Raw genomic sequence first — 25,650 nt, 5'->3', positions numbered from 1 at the left:
GGGATGGGAAACAGCTGCTGCTGCTGTGGGCACACACAGCCTGGGCTCCAGCTCACCACACAGGCACGGAATAACCCGGCTGGCAAGGGCCCATCATCTTGCTCGAAGTAAAATCACTATTTAAGTCCAGTTAGGGTGCTCAGGACTTTGGGTCCCGAGAACTTCCACATTTTCAAGACGTATCAGTAGTGTTGGTGGTAGAGTTTGGGGGTTGGTTTGGGGTTTTGTCAAGTCAGTAAATCCCTATTTTAGCGCGTTCCAACCGCAGCTCCTGCGTTTTCACTTAGTGTGATGTGAAAACTTTTACCAGACAGTCCTTTGGAGCTAGAAGGGGCCCGGGCCACCCATCCTGCCTCCGTCCCGGCAGTCAGTCCCGGTCGGTCTGTCTCAGCCACTCCCGGCGGTCAGCCCGGTCAATCCCGGCCAGTCCCGGTCCATTCCAGGCGCTCCCGCCGCCATTCCCGCGGCGCTCGATTATTCGGCGCTCTTCCCGCCGGCGGGTGGATGTGCTCTGCGCTCGGCAGCGGTGCCGGGCAGGCGGAAGCAGCCGCCGGCCTGTCCGCCTCGGCCCGGCGGGACTCGGCCGGACTCGGCTCCGCTCAGCCCGGCTCGGGCGGGTTCGGCTCGGCTCGGCCCGGCCGGGCTCGGTCCGGCTCGGCTCCGGCGGGTTCGCTGGACTGGGCCCGACTCGGGCGGGCGTAACTCGGCCCGGCTCGGTTCGGGCTCCCGCGGCGGGGCTGAAGCGGGCGGGCGCCGCCATGGTGTGAGGGGCGGGGGCGAAGGGGCCGAGCCGGAGCCATGAACCTGCTCCCGGCCAACCCGCACGGTAACGGGCTGCTCTACGCCGGCTTCAACCAGGACCACGGTGAGGCTGCGGGCCCGGGGAGCCGGGTGGTGCCGCGGAGGGGCGGCGGTGCGGAGCCGGGGCCGGGCTGGGCCCGGGGCTGCCGCTGCCGTCACTGCGGGGTCCCGCTCGCGGCCCGGGGCTGCCGCCGCCCGGGGGATGCCCGAGGGGCGGCGGCTGCGGGGCTGGAAGGAGCCGGGCGGGCGGCTGGCAGCGGAGGGTTTGGTGGCTCTGCCGTTGTTGCGGTCGTGTCCGTGCCCAGCGCTTGGGAGAGGTGAATGGGGGGTGGGTGAGCGGAGCGGGAGCAGGCTCAGGCTTGCTGCGCTTGGCTGCTCACCCTGTGTGGCTCCGGCAGGCTCTCACAGCTTCAGCGGCTTCCTTGGCAACTGCTCACTGTTCAGCCCTTTCTTCCTCAGTCTGACTACTCCACATTCAAAATGAGTGGTGTAACTGCTTTCTTCTTTCTTTTTACCTGGTTTGTATTTTAAAAACTGCGGTTAACACTACTAATCACATTGCCAGGCAAGCACTGATACAACAGCCCCGGTGCATCCTTGGCTTATCTTTTCCCTTTGTTAGAGGGGAAGGCCTTCAGAAACAGGGTGCATGTTCCTCATCCTGCTCTGGCAAGACAAAAATAGCACCAGTCTTATGAGTAAGTGTCGTTTTTGTGGAATAAGGAGTAGAAGTTCATCATTTTGTAACATCCTTTTGCCTTAACAAATAATATTCTTGCTTAAGACACTCTGGCAGCCTCTGTTGCTGTAGACTGCAGCTCGTGTACCTGTTGCTGACGCCGTTGAAGTCGTGTGTAAACCTGAATTATTCTGTTGATTTTACTCAAAGGTCTCTGATGACATCTTGGCAATAGCACATGAAGGAGGTAATGAGGTGAGAGCACCTTGGCAGCTCTCTTCCTCCTATCCCACAGACATGAAAAGAATAGAATAGCTTGTTTCTCAGCAGTTCAGCATTTATTTTCATCTTTCATTCAACAGAGATGGAAAAAGATTTTTGAGCATGAGCTTAATTTCAGATCTGTAATGGAGCAGTGATATTTGGTGCTTGGCCTGTAGAGCTGTGTAAGAAGAAAAGTTTCTCTTTTACTGCAAAATGCCTTTAGATCATCATTTTAGTGTAAAATTTGTTTGTTACGAAGGCTCCCTTAATTCCATAGCAATTAATGCAAGACATCCCCCTTCTCCAAATGATATCACTTCCAAAGCACCTTAAGGAATTTGTCTTGGCAATCATGACTGTATTCATGTCCCATCCACCTCACCTGGCCAGACAATTGAGTGATGACAAAAAAACATGAAGAGAAAACACAACTGGTTCTGTTTGGCAGCTGCTGTTGGGATGATGACGCTGCACTGCAGTAACTCAGTGACCTTTAATGAGTTTAGGGCTCCTGTAAAGTGCTGAAGGGCAGGTGGTGTGTGGCCACCTGAGGGAGAGCAGAGGGAGGGAAAGCTCCCTGCTTCCTTCTTGCTCTGCCAGGAATAGAACGTGAGTCACTGGAGTGCTGGAGCTCACAAGCGTGGGTGTCTGCATGTACTGCCACAATAACCTGATTTCTTGGTAATTTAAGACTGGCCGATCCCACAAGGATGGGAGAACAGGAGGAACCATCAGAGAAATCTCTCTGGGGCTGCATCTCCCTGACTGGCAAGGGATAAAGCAGCTGTGGTTGTTCTGCCATGGGCCTCCCTCACTCTGACTTGAGTGATGCTGCTTTATATCAGATGCCTTTGCTACTTTTAGGCTTTAAATTAGAAAGAAACAGTGTAGCACAAGGAAATGGAAGTTGTTAGTTGTTTGAAGTCAGAATATTCTGATTTTATCTTCCTTATTTTGAGACTGTGAGCTCCTGATTTCAGATCCTTTCTTAATGCTTAGAGAAGGACACTGAAGTGCTTTTCAGAAATAAAGAGACAAAACATCATGGCCATTTAGTAAATGGCCATACCTGTAAATTGCTGACAGATTTCTCTTTTGTCACTGTTGCAGCCTAAAGCTGCTTTGGAAACTGAGGTGTGGGTTTGTTTTGGTGTGGAAACCCTTGACTTATGTGTTTACTCTTCTCCAGTGGGCTGGGATGCTTTGTAGGACCCCAGTGTTGGTAGGGTCCTGTGCTCTTGGCTTTACACAGCATTTCTGGTGGAAAACCACCATGGCACAAACTGTGCTGGACATTGTCACTTCCCTGTGCTCCACTGCTGCCCTGTGGCACCTCACACCCCAGAGCCTGCAGGTTTCTCTGTGCCCCTTCAGCCTGTGACATCTCCTAAAGGCTGGTCATTCATTTAACCCTTCCTTTTCCTGCAGATTTGGAGGAGCAAAACTCACTCTGCTCTCACTGGCACTGGTGGCAAAAAGCACTTTTACTGTAGGAACAAGCACAACTAGGGGTCAAGGCAATTACTCTGTAATCATTACATTTTTTAAAAAAACGTATATGAGTTATCTTTTGTCAATGTCTTTTCAGCTCATCTGTCCCTTCTTGAAAAGAGAGGTGCACTTCTTGTGGAAGGAATGAACCTGAGGAAGTGTCCCTTCCTCTGAGCCCCTTCAGCTCTCACATGGAAGGGCTTACAAGCTGTAGCTATGAAATTTGTGATTCCAGTGGAACAGAAATCAGTCAGATGGGAATCACCAAGCTTCAAAGCTGTTCCTATAATTGAAGCAGGAACAGGAATCTTCCTCTGTAGGGTTTTCTTCTCTTGTTTGACTCAGGGGTTGCCGTGCCTGAGAGCTTCAAATCTCTGTGGGTAGTGATGGACCACATGGGGAATTTCACTGTTACTCACATCCCCATGTTCTGCTGTGCTGTCTGCAGTTAAAAATGTGGATATTCCCAAGGCATTAAAGCAGCCCACGTCTTACTCATGAGGTTGGTCCTGCAGAAAGCTGTAGTGGTGCTGCAGGAAGTGTAAAGTGTGTGTTTGATTGCATCAGGAATGCTGCATTTGGGTTGTTGGGAGCTTCTGGGATCACCACAACTCAAACCTTACAGCACTTTCTTACTGGGAACAGCTTCAGCATCCCTTCCCTTTGACTTTCCTGTAAATACAGGATGGGAGTAGAAAACTGGTGCTGGAAAATAATTGCATGGATCAGCTGTGACGAGCAGATCAGTTCTCTCCTGTACAGCAGTGCATTTTGGAGAGGGGAAAGTTTGCAGTGCAGTTGTCTCCTGTACAGCAGTGCTTTATGTACAGGGGAAGGTTCCAGTGCAGTTCTGTCCTGTACAGCAGTGCTTTATGTACAAGGGAAGGTTTGCAGTGCAGTTCTGTCCTGTACAGCAGTGCTTTATGGAGAGGGGAAGGTTCCAGTGCAGTTCTGTCCTGCTTTATGGAGAGGGGAAGGTTCCAGTGCAGTTTGCTGTCCCAGGGCTGGAGATCACTGCAGCTCTTACAGCCAGAGCAAATCAATTCTGAGGGGGGAGGAGAGAAAGTCAGCAGGGTTCATATCAAAGCCCATTGCAATATGGTTGCTAATCCTGCTAAAATTATTACATTCACATTATCTGCTTTGTGTGTGTGTTTATCTATGTAAACAAGAACTTTGTGCACTTAATTTATTACAGTAGCTTGGACAGGGTGAGGTTGTACCTGGGAGTTTTTTGGGTTAAGGGCATAGGTTTTTGTGTTTTGTTTTCTTCCCCCACACACCCTGTGATTGTTGGAGTATCAAGTTTGGGGAAGGGCTGTGTTTAGACAGAGCTCCTCAGCTTTTATTTGAGGGGTTCAAATCACTGCAGTACATAAGAATAGAACCAGAGTAACTGGAAGTTATGTTCCAGTACCTCAGAGCTCTGTAACTGGATTTTTGGTACAGTACACACAAATTGTGAGCAGCCAACCTCCCAGTGACAGCAGCTTCTTGGTGACTTGGCATTGCTGTGATTTCACAGTGGCATTGCTTTGTACCAGTGCCTGTGTTCACCTGTTAGCAGGGCAAGGAGCAGGACAAGGAACTGGCAGCTTAATGGATTCCACTAAAGAAGCACATGCATACTTCTATGTAAAAAAGTACAATTCTTTTCCAGAGATTTTTAATCTGGCTTCTGCTCGTGTCCTGGGTTAGACCTCAGCTATTGGCATATAATCATTGGCATGGTACAGCAGCCAGCTCTTGTTAGCACAGTTGGAAAAGCTGTTTGATGAGCACTGTGCTCTGGAAACATCCACAGCAGAGTTGCAATCATGAGGTGAATTTGGATCTATTAAGAAAGGAGGGAGCTCACTCATAAACATTAAGATGCTGCTTTCCTGTACTCTAGTGCATGGCACAGGATCCAGGTGGGTTGGGAATTGGTTTCCTTTCCTTCTATTGTTTTCTTACCAATACCAAGACATTTCCACCAGGCCAGCGTAGAGGACAACTTCTCTGGAAGATTTTCACTTGCCATCACTAACAGAGCCTGTGCGTGCTCTTCAGCTCAAGTGGAACCATGCAATTGTTGGGCAATGCTTTCCTAACCCTCTGGCTCTTGCTTCCTTTTTGAGTGTACCTGGCAAATACTATATATGTGTATATATATGTGCTTTTACCACAGGATGCTTTGCATGTGGAATGGAAAATGGATTCCGAGTTTATAATGCAGATCCACTCAAAGAAAAAGAGAAACAAGGTAAAACACTCACTTATTACACCATGCTGCTCTGTGTTGGAAGCTCAGCCTTCTCATTTTTTCCTGACTGATTCTTGCTCAGCTTTCACTTTTCCACCCCTGGAAGGCTTTGAACAAAGCCTCAGGAGAGGCAGCTCCTGCTGCTCCCACAGGGACTCTCACTCGTGCCACTGCCTGGTCAAAAGTCTCCCTGCTGTTAATTTGCACAGTTGGCTGATGAGGAATTTGTCTCAGCTTCTGGCAGAGTTGTGTTTGCTGTTGCTCATGTTTGCAGCCTGAGTAGGAGAGGCATTTCCTGGGTGTTTAGGAGCAGGAGTGGCTCCCTGCAGCCATCAGTTGTTCTGTTCTTGTGTGCTGATCTGCATGATCCAGTGTGGCAGTGAGACTCCAGGCTTTTTCCTGGAGATCTCAATGTAACATTTCTCATACTCAAGAGAATTGTCTGCACGAGCACTGAGAGGTCAGACCTCTAATGCTCTAAATATTTATCTTCTATGTATGCTTTTAAAATTTGGGAGGATCTTTATGTGGTAAAGCTGCTCCTGTGTCTTAACAGGAGTCAGTAGATGAGCTGTGTTAACAGTGGAGCTTTTTATCAGAAAGCAAACAAAGCTGAGTCAAAATATGGGAAACTGAAACTGAGCCATGTCATTCTACCCTAAATATAGGAAGTGAGCTGCTAAACAGGTTTCCCAGCACTTTCAGCCTGTGGTGAGAAAAGGGATTTAATAAGAGGAAAAATGTATTTAAACTAGCAATACCTACAAAATCAGGCACATTTTCACTTGCTACCACTGTGAGGATTTTATTCACTGTTCACATGGCCAAAGCTGACAAACTATTTTCTGTGCTTAACAGTAAATTCTTCCATAAGCAACATGCCTTGGGACTCTCATGTGTGACAGTGTGCTCAAAGAGTCAGGGTTAGACTGAAATCCTGTAGAGTTCCTTGTCAAAACTCTCCCTGCCAGTAGCTCTGGATGGAGATGCTTCCAGAACTCCTGTGGTGAGAAGTTCCTTATGAGTCAGATTGCTTTCCCTGTGGATCCTGAGAGCTCTCACTGAGCTGCCTGTGTAGGCACACAGAGATCCTGTTCATTGTTCCTGTGGGTTTAAACCTGCCCAAGACACTCCCAGCTGGAGCTTGTCCATTTGATTTTCTCTGTAACCCAGCATGAAACCAAATCTTGCTGCAGCCCCAGCTTGTCTGTCTTACATCCAGGAGTTCCAAGAAATTCCCATCCAGGCAATGACTCAGTGCTCTTACACAGATTCAGAACACATTGCACATTCCTGAATTGTTTCAGGTTATCCCTTGTAAATACTGCAGAGCTTTCTGTCACAGTGATAACACCTCTTCATAGCAGAGTGTGCTGTCCTGCTTTAGTGGAGTCAGGAGGATCTGGTGCAGAAAGTTGTTCAAGTACAACTGTTCAGGAAGGAAACACAGCACTCAGAAGTGCTGTTGAAGAAACCACAAGGGCTTGTATGACATCCAGGGCTTTACTGCTCCAGTATGAAGAACTTTCAAGGAATCCACATTCTCTGGTTTTTAAGGGCAGCTCTTCTTCTCAGGTGCCTGAGAAATGTGCTGGATAACACAAGCTTTTCTTGTAACAGTGGTAAAAATCAGATGGCAATTTAACCAGTTCTGACACTTTCAAATGAAATATTTGTCTTGCAGAGTTTCTAGAAGGTGGTGTTGGCCACGTGGAGATGTTGTTTCGTTGCAACTATTTAGCACTAGTAGGTGGAGGAAAGAAGCCCAAGTACCCACCCAACAAAGGTGAGCTGGAGGGGTGCACCCTGCAAAGGCCAGAGAGCTCCCAGAGGGGTGCACCCTGCAGAGGCCCCCTTGCCCTGTGTGACACTGCTGACAGCTCCCACAGCAGGGCCTTGAGCTGCTCTCCTGAGGGTCAGGTGAAGGGGATGCTGCTGCAGGTTTAAGTCACCGTGGTGCAGTGAGTTGCAGCACTGCTGGTGCAGTGTTGACAGGCTGCTGCCTGCAGGGACTGCTCTCCATCCAGGGCCTGCTGACCTTCTCACAGGGAGCTCTGCAAGGAGCAGGAAGCTCCCTGCCTGGCAAGCTTTGTAGGAAAATGCACTACTTTTTTCAACTACTGCATTAGTTCTTTCATAACCCTCAGAGCAAACAAAAAAAAGCTGTTTTTCCTTAGAATGATATGTGGTTTTTGTCAGGAGTTGACCAGCTCCTGCCTGCACAAGTTACAGTGTGAGTGAGGGGGTGCCTCAATGCCTTTGGTTAGCAGGATGCCTGTCTGCAGCTGCTTACCCATTGGGTGAACCTCTTGATCAGACTGCAAGTTGTTATAAGGGAGCTGTGGATTTTTGAACGTGCCTTGATGGTCTGATGCAATCTCTGCCCTGTTGCAGTCATGATCTGGGATGACCTGAAGAAGAAGACTGTCATTGAGATAGAATTTTCCACAGAAGTCAAAGCAGTGAAGCTGCGAAGAGACAGGTGGGTACAGCAGAGGGTCCAGCTTGGCTCTGTGCTCCCACTCACTTCCAGCTGCTTGTACAAGGAAAAGATCCTGCTGTAAAACCAGCAGGTGAAACTGGGGCTGGGCTATTAGGTGTAAATAGGCCACAGTTTAAGTGTACTGCTCTGTGAAGCTTTGGTGAAAAACCTACAAGACTTCCTGATCCCCTAATGCAGGGAAATGCTCTCCTGTGGCTCCTGCTGGTTTTCTAGGTATGGAGGGGAGTGAAGAAAATTCCAGCAGATCCCTGGAGCAAGAGCAGCTGTGAACAGCTGGAGTCTGTGTGTGCGTGGGTGGAGGGGCTGGATAAAAGTGCTTTGCAGGCTTATCATTGCATGGCTGCTGCAAGGCTGGGAGTCTCTTGTGGGGGAGGGCAGGAGGAATGTGGCTGTTCAATCAGCTGAAAGTCTTTGCAGGTCTGAATAAATGTTTGTGTCCCTGTTTTATCCCCCCAAGTCACGGGAACTTCTGCTCTGTTTCAGAATTGTGGTTGTCTTGGACTCGATGATTAAAGTTTTCACCTTCACACACAATCCCCACCAGCTGCACGTCTTTGAAACCTGCTACAACCCTAAAGGTTGGTTGTACACGTGGGCTGGGGAATGGAAGCAAGTTTATTGTGTTCCTGACGTTCCATTTATCTTCAGCTGCCTCAGCCAGTTCTTTAGAAGTTATTAAACACTTACTGCACTGCAGTCGTGTCCTTTGGAGATGCTTTTGTGTTTATAGAATGGTTATTAGAATTTATAAATACTTGGCCCAGAAAAGCTGTTTCCTGTGCTCATGTTATAGATGTGATTTCTGAAGAGCTTTCTTCTGTAAAGAACCTGTATTTTTAGTGGAAGGTTAATTATAAACACAAATTCCAGTAAAGTGCATCATTTCTCTTTCCTAATAGAGCTGGAGGTGTTGAGCAAACTCTTCTCTCCTGGTAAAAAGAGCAAATGATAACTGTTGAGCAAATAACAAGGAGCAAACTGATACTGTTCTTTCTAAATAGCAAGGCCTGGCTGTGGCTGTTGTTGATCCATTGTACAGGATTGGAATCCCCATCTCTGAGGGTTTTCCTGCCTTCCTGCAGCAAACTTGGAATTGCTGCCAGGGAGTCCCAGCCTGGATGCAGCTCCAGCAGCCTGACTGACTGACAGGCAGGGCATGCAGGAGGAGGAGGTTTTTTCTTGCACTGAGGTTTCAGGAATTCACTTGGCACCCACAGAACACCTGGGATTGGTGTGATTTACCTCAAATGGGCCACAAAACATTACAAAGAGAAAGGTGCCAGTGGTGTAAGAACCAAGTTCAAACACAAATTAATCATAGTTTCACTGATGGAGCAGAAGCTCAGATGTCATCCCTGATAAACTCTTAACACTTTCTGAGCTGCTAAGGAGACCTTTTAACTTCTTAAAATAGCTGTGATGTAATGGACTGACTGGGCTGATCTGCAAAACCACCCAGATTCTGGATAACCACAGCTGGATTACATTGAAATAAACTGAAATAAACTCCAGATGAGAGCAAGTTTAAATAATGCTGCTCCTCTGCTTAACTGTGCTCTGCACTCATGGACAGGTGATGTTTTGGGACCAGCAGTTAATGTCATGGCTCTAGCCATTAAAATGAGATTCTGATTTACTCAGAATTGTATTTTAGAAACTTACATTTGAAAAGTTGATTAGGATATGGAAATGATCCAATTGTTTATTTTTGTTTTGTCTTTCAGGTCTCTGTGTCCTTTGTCCCAATAGTAATAACTCTCTCCTTGCATTTCCTGGAACACACACTGGCCACGTGCAGATCGTGGATCTGGCTAACACAGAGAAGCCTCCTGTGGACATCCCAGCTCATGAAGGAGTCTTGAGCTGTATTGCTTTAAACCTGCAGGGAACAAGAATTGCAACAGCATCAGAAAAAGTAAGAATGATCTCCCCTGCCTCTGACCTACTGTTTGTTCTAGTGTAGTGAGATAAAATAGCAAGTCACATCCTTTGGAGGAGAGACAGAGAAATACCTGCTGGGAAAATCTGCCACTGAACTGTGCACTCTCAGTCCTTCTTATGTTCCCTGCTCCTCTGGGATGCCCAAGCAGCCAGCAGCCAAGGGCTGTGCCTGAGGTAGTTTTGTTTTAGCTGGCTGTAGCAGTGATTCTTCAGTGACATTTAAACACAACTTAGCCCGAGTAGTTCATGTCTTTGATGTGTTCTTCAAGAGGTACTGTTAATTTTTTAAAAAAAGCACGTGGAGGGGAGAGCTTATTTGCATTCTTCACCTTTATTATTTTCTGCTTAAATTCACTCCAGACCCAGTGGCTAAAGAAATACTTGTAAATAGTTCAGTTGTAGTGGTAGGCTCTGTTCTGCTCTGGTTTAGCCCCTGTTACAGAGCAGGACAGGGTGGGCTGCCCCTCACACAGGAAGGGCCACGTGTTCCCTGGGGATGGAGAGACAGGACTCTGAGAGGAACATGAAGTCAGGGTGCAGTGCAGATCCCCTGTGCTGGGCTGGGGCACAGAGGCAAACATCACAGAGCTGTCTTCTCCCTGGGAACCACAGAGCTGCCAGGACATTTGTCTCCCCAGGGAATGTCAGGCAGATGGACCCATCTCCCTGAGCAGAGCTTTTGCTGCCTTCTTCCACTCAGCTGAAATCAGTTTCTTAAAGACAAGCCAAATTAATCCAAGGAGTCTCTGTTTCACATAGTTTCTACTGCCCAGCCTGTCACTCAAAGAGTTTAAAAAAAGAAAATGTATCCCAAGTCTCTCTCAAGCTTAATGATTGCCTGTCTCCTAAACAGAGTTCTAAAAGCTGCCAACTCCATTGCTAAATTGAGCCATTATCTGCTGCATCTGTATTAAACATTCCTTGTTTTGCATAGAGAAGAAGTTCAAGCAGCTTTTATTTTCCAACTGAACCAGGAGTCTGAGCCCAGTCAGCAAACATCTCAAGCCTGTCCCTGAAATCAAAACTAGGCTATATTTACCAAGCCTTTCTCTGCTGGGTGGTTATTTCCTGGTGTGTGACTGGAGGGCTGCCTCTGCTAACCAGGTGTGTCACAGGAGCTGCAGGTGGTGATGCACAGCCTTCCCTCATCAGAGGAAAGCAGCACTGATTTGTTGATCACTTTATTTGAGACACCCTGGCTCATTCGGCAGCTCTGTTCTCAGGCTGGGTGGCTCCAGCTGAAGGAGTTTCCCAGTGCAGAGTTCTGTCACCTGACTGGGTGGTGCTCACATTTGGATCAATGCAGATGGAGTGTGTGGTAACTGATTCTTCTGAGTTATGTCAGCTGAAACAGTTTTAAGACAAGACCAGCCACAGCTTGGTTATACTTAGTGGGAAAGAATTCCTCAGCAGCAATGAAAAATGCAGTGGTACTGAGGGAGCATGGCAGAAGGGACCCACAGGTCCTGGGCACACTCTGCACCAGCCAGGGTCTGCAAATCAGGGCCAGGGCTGCAGCAGTGCCTTGGAGAGACTTCCTGAGTCACCAAGTGACAAGATTGTACCCTGAGGCATTATAACATTGTGGTGCTGGTGTGTGGGGAAACTAGTGTTTGTTCTTCCCCAAAATAAAGAGAGGTTTGCAAATCTACCAAGAAGAAAACCCCAGCAGTGTGTGCAGGGCCATGCTGTTCAGGTAAAATTTTAGGATGCATTCACAGATGTAACGACAGTCTTGTGCCTTTCCTAATACAATGCTTGATTCTTTCCAAGGGGACCCTCATAAGAATATTTGATACTTCATCAGGGCATTTAATCCAGGAGCTACGTCGAGGATCACAAGCAGCCAACATATACTGGTATGTTCAGCTGTGCCAGCTGTGGCTGTGGCTGTGCTCTGCCACCCTGGCTGCCTCTGCACCTCCCTCTGGGCTCACTGCTGGGAGCCCTGTGAGGCCTGCACAGGCTGCAGGAGCAGGGACAGAGCTGGGGCTGTGCCAGGCTGACTCTGCTCAGCTCAGGTGGGAACTGGGGGATGCTGAAGTTCCCACTGACAGCAGGGAGTGCCCTGAGGCACTGGAACACTGCTCAGGGGGACTGGGGTGAGCCTGGGGACAAGGGGAGCTTTATCAGGGAGCACCCAGGGCCCAGGTGTGACTGTCCCAGGAGCAGGGAAACCCTCTGCCCATTCCCCAGGAATCTCCCATTGCTGTGCTGAGCCCCACTGTGCAGCAGCTGCACCTTCTGCCCAGCCCTCAGAGCAGAGCTGGTGCATTTCCTTCCAGCAGTGTCACAGTGACCCACACAAGGTGTCCATGGCAGGGCTGCTGCTGCTGCCACTGCAGGGCCTGTTCTGGAGCTGCTCATCCCAAAGCAGCCCTGGCTCAGGGCAGCCCCTGCTCCTCCTGAGCTGCTGTTACCACCCCCCTGCCACTGTCTGCGCCAGGGCTCTGGGTCTGTCCCAGCAGAAATCCTGCAGCTGTCTGTCTGTCTGTGTTCTCTGCAGTATTAACTTCAACCAGGATGCTTCCCTCATCTGCGTCTCCAGTGACCATGGCACAGTCCACATTTTTGCTGCAGAAGACCCCAAAAGAAATAAGCAGTCAAGGTAGGGATGGAGCCATTCTGGGGGCGGGGGGTCCTTGAGCTTCAAATTGCCTTTAAAACACTGGCCCTGTCACTCAGGAGCAAAATCTCCACACTGCTGAAGGTGGAAAAATTTATCTGCTGAGCAGGCATGAAGCTGCAGATTCAGTAATCTCTGGTAATTGCCAAGTTCCTGCTGTCCCTTGCAGGGCTGTAGCATTTCAATAGAGGCTCAGCGTAGGTTTTAGTGGACCTTAGGATGAACATACGTTGTGGAATCCTTCCTGTACTAAAAATCTAAAAGCCTTCTGGCAGTTTTTGCAGTCACTTAAAGTCAGCAAAGTAGCTGTAGTGTCTCCCTCCCTGTGAGGGGAAATTACTCAGGTTATCTGATTCAGTAAAAAAATCAAGTGAAACCTTCACCTTGTTCAGTCACTCCAGCAGCTCTGAGTCCACCCTAGTCAACACCCTACCAACCTATTAATGCCTTTTTTTTTGTTTTCTCTTTCAGTTTGGCCTCTGCCACCTTTCTCCCCAAATACTTCAGTTCCAAATGGAGTTTTTCCAAATTCCAGGTTCCCTCAGGCTCTCCGTGCATTTGTGCCTTTGGAACAGAGCCAAATGCTGTCATAGGTGAGTGCTGGAGGCATCCCCAGGGTCTGCCTTTGATCTGTGCTGCCTTGGAGGGAGGGAATGCTCTGCTGAGAGAGGGCTGTGTCCCTGTCATCCAAGAGCTCTGGCTGCTCCCACTGCCCACAGAGGCTGGCATGGGGCTGGCACAGCACGGGGCTGGCAGGGCTGGTGTCCCATGGATCCCTCCAGAACCTCTGTGAGTCTGAAGGGCAGCTGATGCTGGAGCAAAGCACAGCACCCCTGGCACAGCCCCCTGACCCTGCCTGTTTGTGTTGCAGCAATATGTGCAGATGGCAGCTACTACAAGTTCTTATTCAACCAAAAAGGGGAATGCTCAAGGGATGTGTACGCTCAGTTCCTAGAAATGACAGACGACAAGCTCTGACTGAGGGAGGGGAGTGCCCGGCTCAAAGCACTGCCTCGGCCACCCGGCCTTTGAGGGACAGATCTGAGTGTCCAGCACTGAGCCAGAGGTTCAGCACAGCTCATGGAGAAGCCTGGCTCAACATGATCACAAGCAGCTCTGAAGTAGTGGACTACATTTGTTTGTTCTCATTTCTGCAAGTATTCATCATGAAAATAAATCTCTTTGGGTTACTGTCACCAACTCAAGTTATCAAGATGTGGCTTTCAACAAGCTTGTGCCTATTGGGTTTCTCTTTAGTCTAAACTGTGACATGACTGTAGCTCCAACAAGAGTGCCTGCCACAGGGAGAGCTCTGCAGGGGCTGTCCACACCTTCAGCTGGCTTTAGGAAAAGGGATGTGAGACCAGAAGATTTTAGGCTTTGCTTTACTTCCACTGCATGGCTGGGAGCGGGGAACACTGGGTCATGCTTGCTCCTCCCTCCCCTGGCACAGCTGAGGGAACAGAGGTGACAAGTATGGAGCAAGGGACGCCTGTAGATCAAGTCCTGCTTGTCCTCTGACCTGGTGCCCAGGGCTGGGGGGTGGTGGTCCTGTGGCCCTGCCAGTGCTGCTTCAGGTGAGGGATCAGCATTGCTTGTCCAAGGTGCCCAACTCCGTGAGGCAGCTGGAGGCACCTTTGGGCAAGGGCTGCCCCAGCTCCCCTCTCCTGTGTGAGCAGCCAGGGCTGCTGTGGTTGTAGAGCTGATCCCTTCCATGATCCAGTACATAAGTCAGTACTGCTGTGACAGCTGTCAAACTGCTGCAGCTGGGAGGCTGGAGAGGCCATGGCCAGCTCAAGAACTGAACAAGGTGGCAGGAAGTTCCATGTCTGCAATGGCTTTAAACTTGCAAATTTGTCTTTTCTTTTTCCCTTTGAGCTGTCGCATACTCTTGCTGCTGGCCCAGGGACAGGTAGGTTAGACTGAACACAGACTTGTACACTCTTCCCCAAAAGTTGTTTCCCTATTTCCTGCTGACCTAAGGCACAAGCTCCTAACCCAGAACCTGAGACAGCCCCAAGTTTGGCATCTGTGGCACTGAACCCTGGGGCAGGGAGCCCTTGCTCTTCTCAAAGCTAATTTCACAGATGCTTCAGCCCTGACACTCTGTGACTTCAGTTGCAAACTCTAACTTTGACAAGTCCCTTTTAGTGTCATGTAACCTACTAAGGACTAACTCACCATGTTGATGTCAAGGTTGCATGTTGCTTTTACGCGTATTTAACCACAGGAATTGTTTTGCACACTTATTTGTAATATGTTATTTCTTTTAAATAAAAGTGACTAACTTTGCTGTATTCACTGATGGTCACAGCCATGGTTTCCATTGCTCCAGGCTGGGGGATAAACATGTGAGTCAATAGTGGTGGCTGGTGAAGGACAGGAGCTCAATCTGCTGTATGAGGAGGGGACAGGAGCACGTGAGCCACTGCCTGGGCCATGCACCTTGCTGTCTGTCCATAAACAAGCCCAACTTCCCAGTGCAAACCAGTTCTTGTTCAGCACTTACCTCACCATTCCATCCCTGCTGGGCTGGGCCAGCAGAAGGACCTGGAGCTGTCCTCTCCTGGAGAAGGATGTGATGGGAGGTGCTGCAGATGGAAATCTTCTCCTGTGCCAGTGGAGCTGCTCCTGATCCCAGCACCAGGAAACTCCTGAACTCCCCCAGCCAGCCCTGCCCCTGCTCCCACAGCTCTGCTGGGCCTCAGCTGACCCCCTGTCCCTGTTATCCTAGAGCTGACAAGCGATTATGAACACATTTCTGGGGAAGATTTAAACTCTTCTAAACGTGTCAAATTTTCCCTAAACCTCTGCTCCAACGTGGCAGCAGGAATGAAAACATCACCTGTGCAGGCAGCCAGCAGTGCTGCAGTAACCCTGAGTGCCCTGACACACCTCAGCTGTCCTGTGCTACCTGCAAATGGATGTGATTAGGTGCAGCTGTTCCACAGGGATCAAATCCAGCACAGCATTGAGTCTTCCCAGCTGCTGCTGCCTCCAGGCTGCTCTGCCAGTGCTTCAGTGCTTGGCTCCTGTGGATGGATGTACCCAGAGTCTGCACAGCTCTACAATAATTGAACAGTGCTCAGTCAGTCACCTGGTGGGAAAAGGAATGGGGGCACTGATAGACTGGTGGTGCCACATGGCCACAGGATCACCCCCAGGCACCAGGAGGGCAGGGAGCTCCCACAGGCAGAGTAAACCACGACTGGAACACAAAGTATTGCAGCAGCATCTGTTCCTGAAGCACAGGGATGCACAGGGATCAGCAGCTCCTTTTGTATGGAACAGTAACTCAACGCCTTCTCTCCCCATTTTGCCATCTCTCTTCACAGTACTGTGTCACAGTTCAGAATCCTCACAGGAAAACTAATGAGTCAGTGCACTAAATTCTGCAGCAATTCCAGGTATCTGCCAGCAGGAACTGTGGAACATGAGGATTGCTTTCAAAACCTTTAGGTAGTCACAAAAAGGAGAAAATACAGAATTAATCAGTGCAGTTGGAGATGTGAGACACGACCAGTTCTTACAGACACAGCAGCCACAAAATGCCACCAGGCTGGGGCTGGGTCACACTGCTCTGCCTGCCCTGGGGCACAGTAACAATTACAGCACTTCACTGCCTCCATGGTCAGCTGTGCTCTTCTTCTTCTTCTTCTTCCCCAAGGACTGTGTTTATTCAGACCATTCAGACCCTGCTTTCTGTTTGAGGAACAGGCTCTGCCCATTCGGCTCCAAACACCAAACCCAGCAGTTCCACATCCATCCAAGGCTTGGGGAGTTGGGTTTCTCCCCAGCTCTTGAAAGCATTGCCATGAAAACCTGACCCAGCTTCCAGCAGAGTTTTCCTGGTCCTTGAAAACATTTCCCAACTTCTGAGAAACAGAGACTGTAACCAGTGCAGGCAAAGGGGATCGAACACCAAACCCACATTCACGACAGAGATTCCAGAAAGTGACATCTCCTAAAATTTACTTACAGAAATAATGATCCATGTAGGGCAGACACGTTGCTGTGCCCTCCTGTGCCCCAAGCACTGGCAGGGTCCAGCCCCAGGCCCCTCCCTGCCCGTGGCTTGGCTGGAAGGGGCACCTTGGCCTGGGGGGCTGGCACAGAAGCTGCATTAACCCCAAATATACACTGATATTCCAAACACACTTGTTGAGTAATTTCAACTTAGTTAATTTGCTGAATAAAATTTAATTTTATTTAAAAAAATCTTATACACTATTATTCACCTAGCCCTAGTTGTGAACAGATTCTCACTTCTGAAAATAAACCACATTCTAGTCAATTCATTCAACACCAAATTAAATTACTAGTACTGGATTTTTTTTTCTTAAAAAAAGTATGTTAAAACTTTACTTTTTTTTATTTTTAAAACCTCTAAAGAAAACGTTGCAATTGTACAGAAATGCTTCTTTTCAGGTTATGCTTTTTTTTTAAATGCCTGTTATAAATCCAGCTTGTGTAGAGTTTTTTTTTCATAGTTTTTTAATGTATTATCTGCAGAGACATTGTAACAGTTCCATTGTGTGGATGAACACAAAACTTGTACACATTTCTCATATTTGGTCTTTAGGTAAATAGTTTCCGAAAGCTGCCTAAAATAACCACTCCAAACTGTTCAGTCCATCATGAAAATACAGTTTTTCCTTTCGGAGCAGGAAAGGAAATATAAATAATGCATCTTTATTACAGAACAGGACAAAAACCAGATTCCGATGGAGCCGCCTCGGGCTCCCGCTCACCTGGCTGCAGGAGGAAATAAGACGTTGTGTGAGTTGAAGACTGAACAGCAGCCTTGTTTCAATTGAATTTTGAAATGTAAAGTGGAATCTATTACCACATTAAAGTGAGAAATTACTGATACATTTTAAAATGTTCAACTGCAGAACACACACTTAAAAAAAAAAAAAAAAAAATTATTACCATAATCTGGTAGCCACTGTTAGAAAACCACAACAGCTACTGGTCATGGAGACCCCGAGGTCAGTGTCTGACATCAAAGTGTTACAGAGAAACGGGGCAGATTAATTTCTACTGAAGGGTGCTTAAGCTTAAAAATATCGAATATACCTCTGACAAGATAATTTTACTCTTTTTAGAAGGACTTGTGATAAAGAATTTTATCTTTCTAAATGAAGAACAGTCTGTTATCTTAAACATACACAATATTAAGCGAGACTCTTGTTTTACTTTAGACTGGAAAAATATGCCAGGGACAGTCAAAGTCAACACAAAGTAACAAACAGCAAAAGGTAGCAGAGAGAGAAACAGGTAAGTGCAGCTCTGGTCAAATCCATAGCAGTTCTTTACGTCAGTTAACGGCTCATTTACATCAGAGTTTCTAATCAGTTACATGCAAGCCCAAAGAAGCGTTTGATCACTACACATGGTAATAAAATTTGATTAAATTTATCAGGCAACTGCTAAAATATGAAAATTTGCAGATGTAATAAAGTAGCTTTATCTGAACTTGAACAGGACAGACAAAAGTAAATCATTCCATTGGTTAAAAAAACCCTACATTCAGTTTTTTACCAAACAAAATTTCACATGAAAAGTAGTTGTGTGATTCCAAAGTTTCCGGAGTAGAAATGGAGCGATTTGAAATGTCAAAGACCCCATCGTTTTGCAAAGAAATGAAAATACACCTCAAAAATTTCTAATTCCACATGTGAACAACAAAATACTGCATATCTATCAACAACTGCATGGGTGGGTGGTTCGGAAAGGCTTTAGCTGCCACGGTGTCGGAATGGCTCCTGCCTCTGTTCCCTTTAGGAATTTACAATCGTTTGAAACCAGTCACACTAAGCGCTATCATGCTGCCGTTACACTGAGATCCTCAGTCCTGGGAAAAATCTGACAGATCCTGTTCAAGCTGCAGCCCTCCCAGCACACACAGTCCGTGGGCAGGAGGGGCGGGGGCACAGCCTCTACAACAACATGGTTCTGCAGTTTGACTTGAAATTACCAAGTTTTAAGGCCACCTGTGTTGGGTTTTGTTTCAGTGCTGAAAGTTGAAGTCTGATTCACAGGGCCCCTTTCCCCACTGCGTGAGAACATGTTCCAACATTTTAGGTGTTAGATTTAAGTGTCTCCTTTTGGCACCACGGAGTTTGTTTTTGTTGGTTTTTTGTGGTTTTTTTTCTTTTTCTTTGTGTTTTTTTTTTTTTTTTTTTAAAAAAGAAAGGAAAACTCCCCTAAAGTTTCTAGTTCTGGCTGCCTTTGTCACTCACTGCCACGGGTGGGGTGTCCACGTTCACAGCTATGACTATGCTCTCTCCATCCTCTGTTTTGATCCGTTTCAGTTCCTGTTGTTCTGCCTGGTCTCCGTTCTGGCGCTTGGTGGGGAGCGAGGCCGATGCGGACGCGTGGGTCGCCAACATGTGTAAAGGACTTGCAGCAGCTGCAAAAAACAGAACACAAATTCAGCACCCTGATCCTTGTCAAATCACACCCACAATACTCAGTTAGCAAATTTTATTGTACAATAACAAACTGAGTTTCTTATGGACCCCAGAGCTGACTCACAAGGAGCACACAATGCTGCCAGGCTGCTCTGCTGAGAGCAGGATCTGAAAGCACCTGGAAACTTTAGAAAGAAACTTTACTACACATGGAAAATGGAATTTGCTCTTCATTTCTTTCTTCTCAGATGGCACAAACATTGTTTCACCAATCACACAAATGTGTGTGTGAACACAGCTGTGTGTGTCACACAGACAAACACAAATCTGTGTTTCTATAGGCCCTCACTGTTTCTATAGGCCCCCATTTCTATAAAGCTCTCACTTTAGATGCTTTGCCTGAGAATTTCCTGGTTTCTTGCTGCTTTGGGAGTTACTGTAACAAGAGCCCAGGACCTGGAGCACACCTCACTGCACACCCATCACACACAGACAACAGTGGGAAGCTACAACTTTACTCTGTGTGCAGCCACAGTCCCTGCATACCCTACACCTGCCTAAAATAACCACTCCAAACTGTTCAGTCCATCATGAAAATACAGCTTTTCCTTGGCTGCCGTGTCAGGGAATGTGTGGGAATCAGCTGAGTTTTCAGAATCCAGGAAAAAAGAGAAAAATAACTATTCCTTACTTTTAAAAATAGCTTTTCAGTGTATTTCACATGGCTCTCAGCTCTATTCACACATCCCCTCTGACACACAAAGTGCACCTCAAGTCTGACTGTGATGCTTTTGCTGCTCTTAAGCTGGAAGTGAAGTGGCAGCAGCCAGAACACTGACCTATAAATGTCAGTGATGGCAAAGGAGGAAAAAGGAAATGAAGGAGATAATTCACTCCATTAGAAAGACTTGTGAGCAGAAATGCAGGTAATGAATTGATGTAAGACAACCCTAAAAGTATTTCTGTAAACATGTGACAAATATCAGTATCAGATACTGCATAAAGCAGAACTGTCAGAACCAGCTGTGAGGGTCTGCCCGTGCTGGGAGCAAGAGGGAGTGAGGGGAATGATGACAAAGCACTGCTGCCCACCCAGCCTGCCAAGGCCCACAGGGGAATGATGGATTCAGACATGAACCACCTCAAAACCTTCCAGAATTTTGGTCTTTTCAGTACAGGTTCAATAAAATCATAATAAAAAGTAACAGTTCAAAGAGCCAACCCACAAGCAAGTTCTGGTTTTCCTGTTGGTGGCTTCCAACAAACCACCTGGAAGGAGGCATCATTTGAACAGCTCTGATTTACAGGAGCTTCTTTTAAAACTTGTTTTTATCCTGGGTTAACAAGGAGAGAGGAAGAGGTGTCACCATGAGGAGAGGAGAGGAGAGGAGAGGAGAGGAGAGGAGAGGAGAGGAGAGGAGAGGAGAGGAGAGGAGAGGAGAGGAGAGGAGAGGAGAGGAGAGGAGAGGAGAGGAGAGGAGAGGAGAGGAGAGGAGAGGAGAGGAGAGGAGAGGAGAGGAGAGGAGAGGAGAGGAGAGGAGAGGGAGAAAGAAAGAGAGGGAGGGAGAAAGAAAGAGAGGGAGAAAGAAAGAGAGGGAGAAAGAAAGAGAGGGAGAAAGAAAGAGAGGGAGAAAGAAAGAGAGGGAGAAAGAAAGAGAGGGAGAAAGAAAGAGAGGGAGGAAGAAAGAGAGGGAGGAAGAAAGAGAGGGAGAAAGAGAAGAGAGGGAGGAAGAAAGAGAGGGAGAAAGAGAAGAGAGGGAGGAAGAAAGAGAGGGAGAAAGAGAAGAGAGGAGGAGGGGCCGTACCGGCGCTGCCCTGCCCCACGGCGGCGCTCAGGGGCACGATGTGCGTTCCGTTCTGGGTGACAGCTTTGATGGGCAGCTGGTGCTGGCCCAGCGGCGCCTGTTGCACTATGGTAACTGTCTGTAAGGGGGCGGGCTGCGAGGTCTGGATGATGCGACCAGCAGCTCCTATTGCAGCATGGCTAATAGCAGGGAGAGGCTCCACTTTCACTGCAAACAGGAGAGAAAATTTGGTTTAAATTAATAAAGTGCTCATGAGCCACTTGGTTTCACTCAATCAGTCCTCAGTGGGAGCGTGTTGTTTTATTACTTGCTCCAACAGATCTGAGAAATTACAATTTGAAATCTTCAGTTTTATTAAACACTTCAAGCATTGCTCTGTAAGTATTGATGCCCCACCCCTGAATGAAGCCTGGAGCAACCCAGGACAGTGGAAAGCATCTCTGCCCACACAAGATGGACTTTAAGGTCCTTCCAAACCAAACTCTTCTATGGTTCTACAATTCTAAATTTCAAACACTGATCCCTCTGCATCAAGCGGTGCCAAAACAACCCCACAGGTTCTTTCTTACCTTTGACTTCCTTGTGGTCTCCATTCTCTTGAGGTTCTACCTTGGGCTGGGTGACCATAGCAGCTTGTGTGACCACGGCCTGTCCTGCGACAGTGTAAGTGTTTGCTGGTGCCAGCCCAGTCACGTTGGTGACTGACACAGCTGGGATCTGGTGCACAACGTGAACTGTCTGAACTACAGGCTGCTGGGAGGTTGAAGTTGTCACAGGAGTTGCAACAGTGTAGGTGACGGGTTTGATAGCTTGTGGTAGCTGCCGTTGTACAGTAATTAAAACTGGCTGGCTAGAGAGAGGTGATCCTACCAACAAAGAGGTCAAAATTAGATTGCTAATGTTCATTATTTCTTCTAAGCCAGTTGTTCTTTTCAACTTCACATTAAAACCTCAGAGAAATAACAAGCTCCTTCACTAATGAGCCAGAAGGTAACAGTGGACAATGAAGGTCAGGACAAATGGTTATTCCCAGCTCCAGTCTCAAGGTAAGGGCTGTGCAACACCCACACACCTTCTGGGCACCCCAGCTCTGCCCCCAAACAAAGCTGTGCTTGGCACTCATTAATCAAAGCCCTTAGCACAGACAGGAATGTGTGTGCTGCAGGTGCTGTGTGCAGCATGGCTGACTGGGAATGCTGAGCAATGCACAGAACATCTCTGCCCTCTCTAGTGCCACATCCCCACCAAGAGACTGGATGGCAAATGTGCAGCAAAGAAGGAAATTAAACAAACACATCCTTATCCCATCATGCTCTATGCTCTTTTTGTTTTAAACAGGGAATTTCTTATCTCTCTTTATCCTTTCAATTCTTTTATCCTCCCCCACTGTGGGATGGCCACAGAGGTGTGAAAGGCCTTTCCTTATTTCTCTAACACACACACAACCTTACCTTTTGGGGTTTTTTCAAGACAACTGTTACAAGACAGCACAGCCCTACACAGGACAGAGGCACAGCCTGTCCTCAGCAACAGTGACCCAAGGTTCTGGAGTAACAACAGCCCCATGTGTTCAAACAGACCCTCCCTGGCTGCTCTCCTGAGCTTCTCAAAGATCTGCTCTGAAGAGCATACTCATTTTTATATACAAAATTATATATAAATAATAATATTCATTATTATTACATTATATTATATATTATATAATATTATATTTTATTATATAAAATAATATTTTATATATAAAATTTTTATAAATATATATTTGCTTTATATAATACAAATATAATATATATTTGTAATATATTTGTTTATATATTTTATATATAAAATTTTATCTTTTTATAGTTTTCATTTATTATATTTTATTATTAATATAATATAATATAATATAATATAATATTACATTATATTACATTATATTACATTATATTACATTATATTACATTATATTACATTATATTACATTATATTATACTATATTATACTATATTATACTATATATTATATTACATTATATTATATTACATTATATTGTATTATATTGTATTATATTACATTATATTACATTACATTATATTATATTATATTACCTTACATTACATTATATTATATTATATTACATTATATTATGGTATAGTATATGATAGTATATTATAGTAGAGTATATGATAGTATAGTATATATTACATTGTATTGTATTGTATTATAGTATATATTGTATTGTATTGTATTATACTATATATTTTATTTTATTTATATCCTCACTTTTGGGTGCATATGAAGCCCTGGCAGTATCGGTGGCACCCTGTGCCCCCAGCCCTCTCTCACCTGGGGCGCTCTGTGCGAATCGCGCCTCCTGGATGACGGCGAGTTTTGGCTGGATGGTGCTGGGCTCAGGCTCCATGGGGACAGGAGATCCTTCCCTGGACAGGCTCTCGGGGGTCTGCACGCCACTGGAGTGTGCAGACAACACTCCAGAGTGATTAGGAGAAGCTGGGGCACTTCTGTAGTTAGAAATGAAAGCAGCAGCTGATGTGTTTTAACTTCTGAACTGTGAAGCCCATGGCCTTCCTCTAAGGAGAGTGTGACACACTGCCCTGTGCAGCAGGGGAGGGCACAGCTACAGCCCAGAGCTCTGCATCTTTTAAAAAGCTTCTGTTAAACAGGGACAGAATTTAAAAGCAAACTCCAGGTACAGTTAAAGGAGAAGAAGTGGCTGGATGCCTTCTTAGGGAGACTCTAAATCTGTGAAACATGAACATTTCTTCTGGTGGAGAAGAACAATGAGCAAATCTGAGGCTACAGGGCAAGTAGAAAAAGATCTGCACCAGCAGAAAGGCCATAACTTTACAGAGGGAACAATTTAAACCCAGGTGTTTCCCCAGCACAAATTCTGCTCCAACATTAGCAAACTGAATACACAATTGTCATCTCTTAGGTCAATAAATAGCTGGTATCTGAGAATTTTCTTTGTAAACAGTTTTAAAATCCAGTAGATGGCAGTTAGAAATTATAATTATAATTCTGTAAAACCCATCAAAGGTACAGCAAGGCTTGCATACATGAACAATCTGATAGTTAGTTATGCAAACCAGGTTCTTTAACACTAAAACCAAGCAAGAAACACCAGCCTGGTGTATGGGGCAGCCTCCTAATGAAACACACAGAATTCAAACACTGAGTCTGGATGAAATTAAATTACTAAACTTGTGACTGTATCCAAAGCTATCAAGTCTGTAGCAGCCTGAAGATTAAACAACAGCCATAGTTCTTTTTGTTCATCTGGTTTTCCTTACCTAGAAGAGAGTGGTCCCAGAGGGGTTCTAAAGCAAGGTACTCCCCTAGGCCGCCTTTTCCTAAAAGCCTGCTCTATTAATTTGCTTTCAGAGGCAGGGTCTATCCTCCAGAATGAGCCTTTGCCTGGTTCTTCCTGGGAACGTGGTACTTTGATGAAATAACGATTCAGAGAGAGATTGTGACGTATTGAATTCTATGGAACATAAAAAAATATGTAGAATTCATATAACTTTTCCAAGTCAGAATGTGGCCTACTGCAGCAGTTTGTACTATAGGAGACTGGGGGTTCAGCTCTTTAATTCCTTCATTTAACAGCACTCAGAGCACTACCAAGCAGTGCCATAAACCTGAAAGGACTCTTGCATTTTGTAAACTCTTTCCCAACAATTAAAAACCCAGTATTCTAATTGGAAATAACAGGAATCCCATTTATTTCATTCTCTCATGAGAAACACGGTGATTGAAAGCAATGTTTAGAACACTACAGATACTTGTGCAGAATGCAGTGTTAAAAACAAAAACTAAAAATGATCAATGCTTGTACTCCACCCTTCCCCAGGTGTCCCAGCTCCTTCCAGGAGGGCCAGCAGAACACAGCATGAACTGATTCTGATCCTATGTGGTAATTCTGTTACTGTTCCACAATTCAGAAAGAAAAGCTAAATTGCACAAGCTCCAAAGGCAGCTGGAGTGTTGTGAATTCACCCACAGTCCAGTTTGTCTCAATAACAAAGCCAAAAATTTACTGTGTCAATTAAAACACCAAGTGGCAGCAGGTCCTGAACCAACTCTTCCAGATTTTTGTCACCACAGTCCCTTTCACATTCCCACATCCTCAATTTGCTGCAACATCCCCCCACTCCTCCAGCAGAGCAATGCACAGAACTGCTGACACCCTCAAGCTGCCCTATCTCTGCTTGGCTTTGCACACAGAATTTCTTTTTATTTTATTTTTTAACATAGATAAACCCCAAAATCTCTCTGAGTATTATCACTGAACAGCAAGAGACTGATGCTAAGGATTCACCCTGAAACACTTGTGAGGGAACAGAGGTAAACGGGGAAAAAACTTTATGTTAACAAAAGCTCTCAAAATTTGCAAAGCCAGTGTAAAACTTGCTCAAATATCTGAGTTCACAACCCTGATGGTAAGTTTGGAAAACTTAAAGCAGTGATGATAACCACATATGATTTCTTGAATGCAAACTGATGAAACCAGAGATGGTTTTTTCCCTGCCAAAAATGGAAACATAACTAGAAAGATGCCAAGAAAATATTTATAAATTGTATTTATTTCTCCATATGCTAGAATAAAGGAGTGGATCCAAAAATACCTGCTAAAATAATTCAGAGAGACGAGCCTTCAAATGCCCATTAAAATGAGAGCATTGTATGCTAAAGGATATAAATACCTGTTTGTTGAGGTGTGGGACTGGGACACTGGAGATGTGTTTTACTCTATGCTTTGAATGATATGTGCATATATAGCCTCAAATCTGATTTAAAACATCTTTCCTAAGTCACCTATAGCCTCAATTATGATTTAAAACATCTTTCCTAAGTCACCTGAGCTGCAATGCAA

General features: G+C 46.2%; 2 protein-coding genes across 2 annotated transcripts in view; one reads left to right on the top strand and one right to left on the bottom strand.

Moving 5' to 3' along the window:
- The first annotated feature begins 569 nt into the window (after positions 1 to 569).
- On the top strand, positions 570 to 14,828 carry WDR45B (WD repeat domain 45B). The gene is made up of 10 exons (XM_058817150.1): positions 570 to 865; positions 5,406 to 5,480; positions 7,165 to 7,266; positions 7,875 to 7,962; positions 8,467 to 8,561; positions 9,708 to 9,898; positions 11,698 to 11,783; positions 12,431 to 12,532; positions 13,022 to 13,143; positions 13,422 to 14,828. Exons 1-10 carry the CDS (start codon positions 799 to 801, stop codon positions 13,526 to 13,528), a joined length of 1,035 nt encoding a protein of 344 aa, XP_058673133.1. The 5' UTR covers positions 570 to 798; the 3' UTR covers positions 13,529 to 14,828.
- Positions 14,829 to 16,741: 1,913 nt separating this feature from the next.
- The window catches only part of FOXK2 (forkhead box K2), a 45,434-nt gene continuing 36,525 nt past the window's right edge, over positions 16,742 to 25,650 (bottom strand). The window contains exons 5-9 of the mRNA XM_058817344.1: positions 24,068 to 24,261; positions 23,100 to 23,275; positions 21,341 to 21,637; positions 20,772 to 20,978; positions 16,742 to 18,965 (exon numbers count right to left, since the gene is read on the bottom strand). Of these exons, the coding sequence (XP_058673327.1) occupies positions 18,769 to 18,965; positions 20,772 to 20,978; positions 21,341 to 21,637; positions 23,100 to 23,275; positions 24,068 to 24,261 (1,071 nt within the window). The 3' untranslated portion in view covers positions 16,742 to 18,768. The remainder of the gene's footprint in view (positions 18,966 to 20,771; positions 20,979 to 21,340; positions 21,638 to 23,099; positions 23,276 to 24,067; positions 24,262 to 25,650) is intronic.

This window comes from Ammospiza caudacuta, chromosome 19 (genome assembly GCF_027887145.1).
Source record: "Ammospiza caudacuta isolate bAmmCau1 chromosome 19, bAmmCau1.pri, whole genome shotgun sequence".
NCBI lineage: Eukaryota > Metazoa > Chordata > Aves > Passeriformes > Passerellidae > Ammospiza > Ammospiza caudacuta.
The sequence above is the reverse complement of the archived record's forward strand: the minus strand, read 5'-3'. Positions and strand labels throughout refer to the sequence as shown.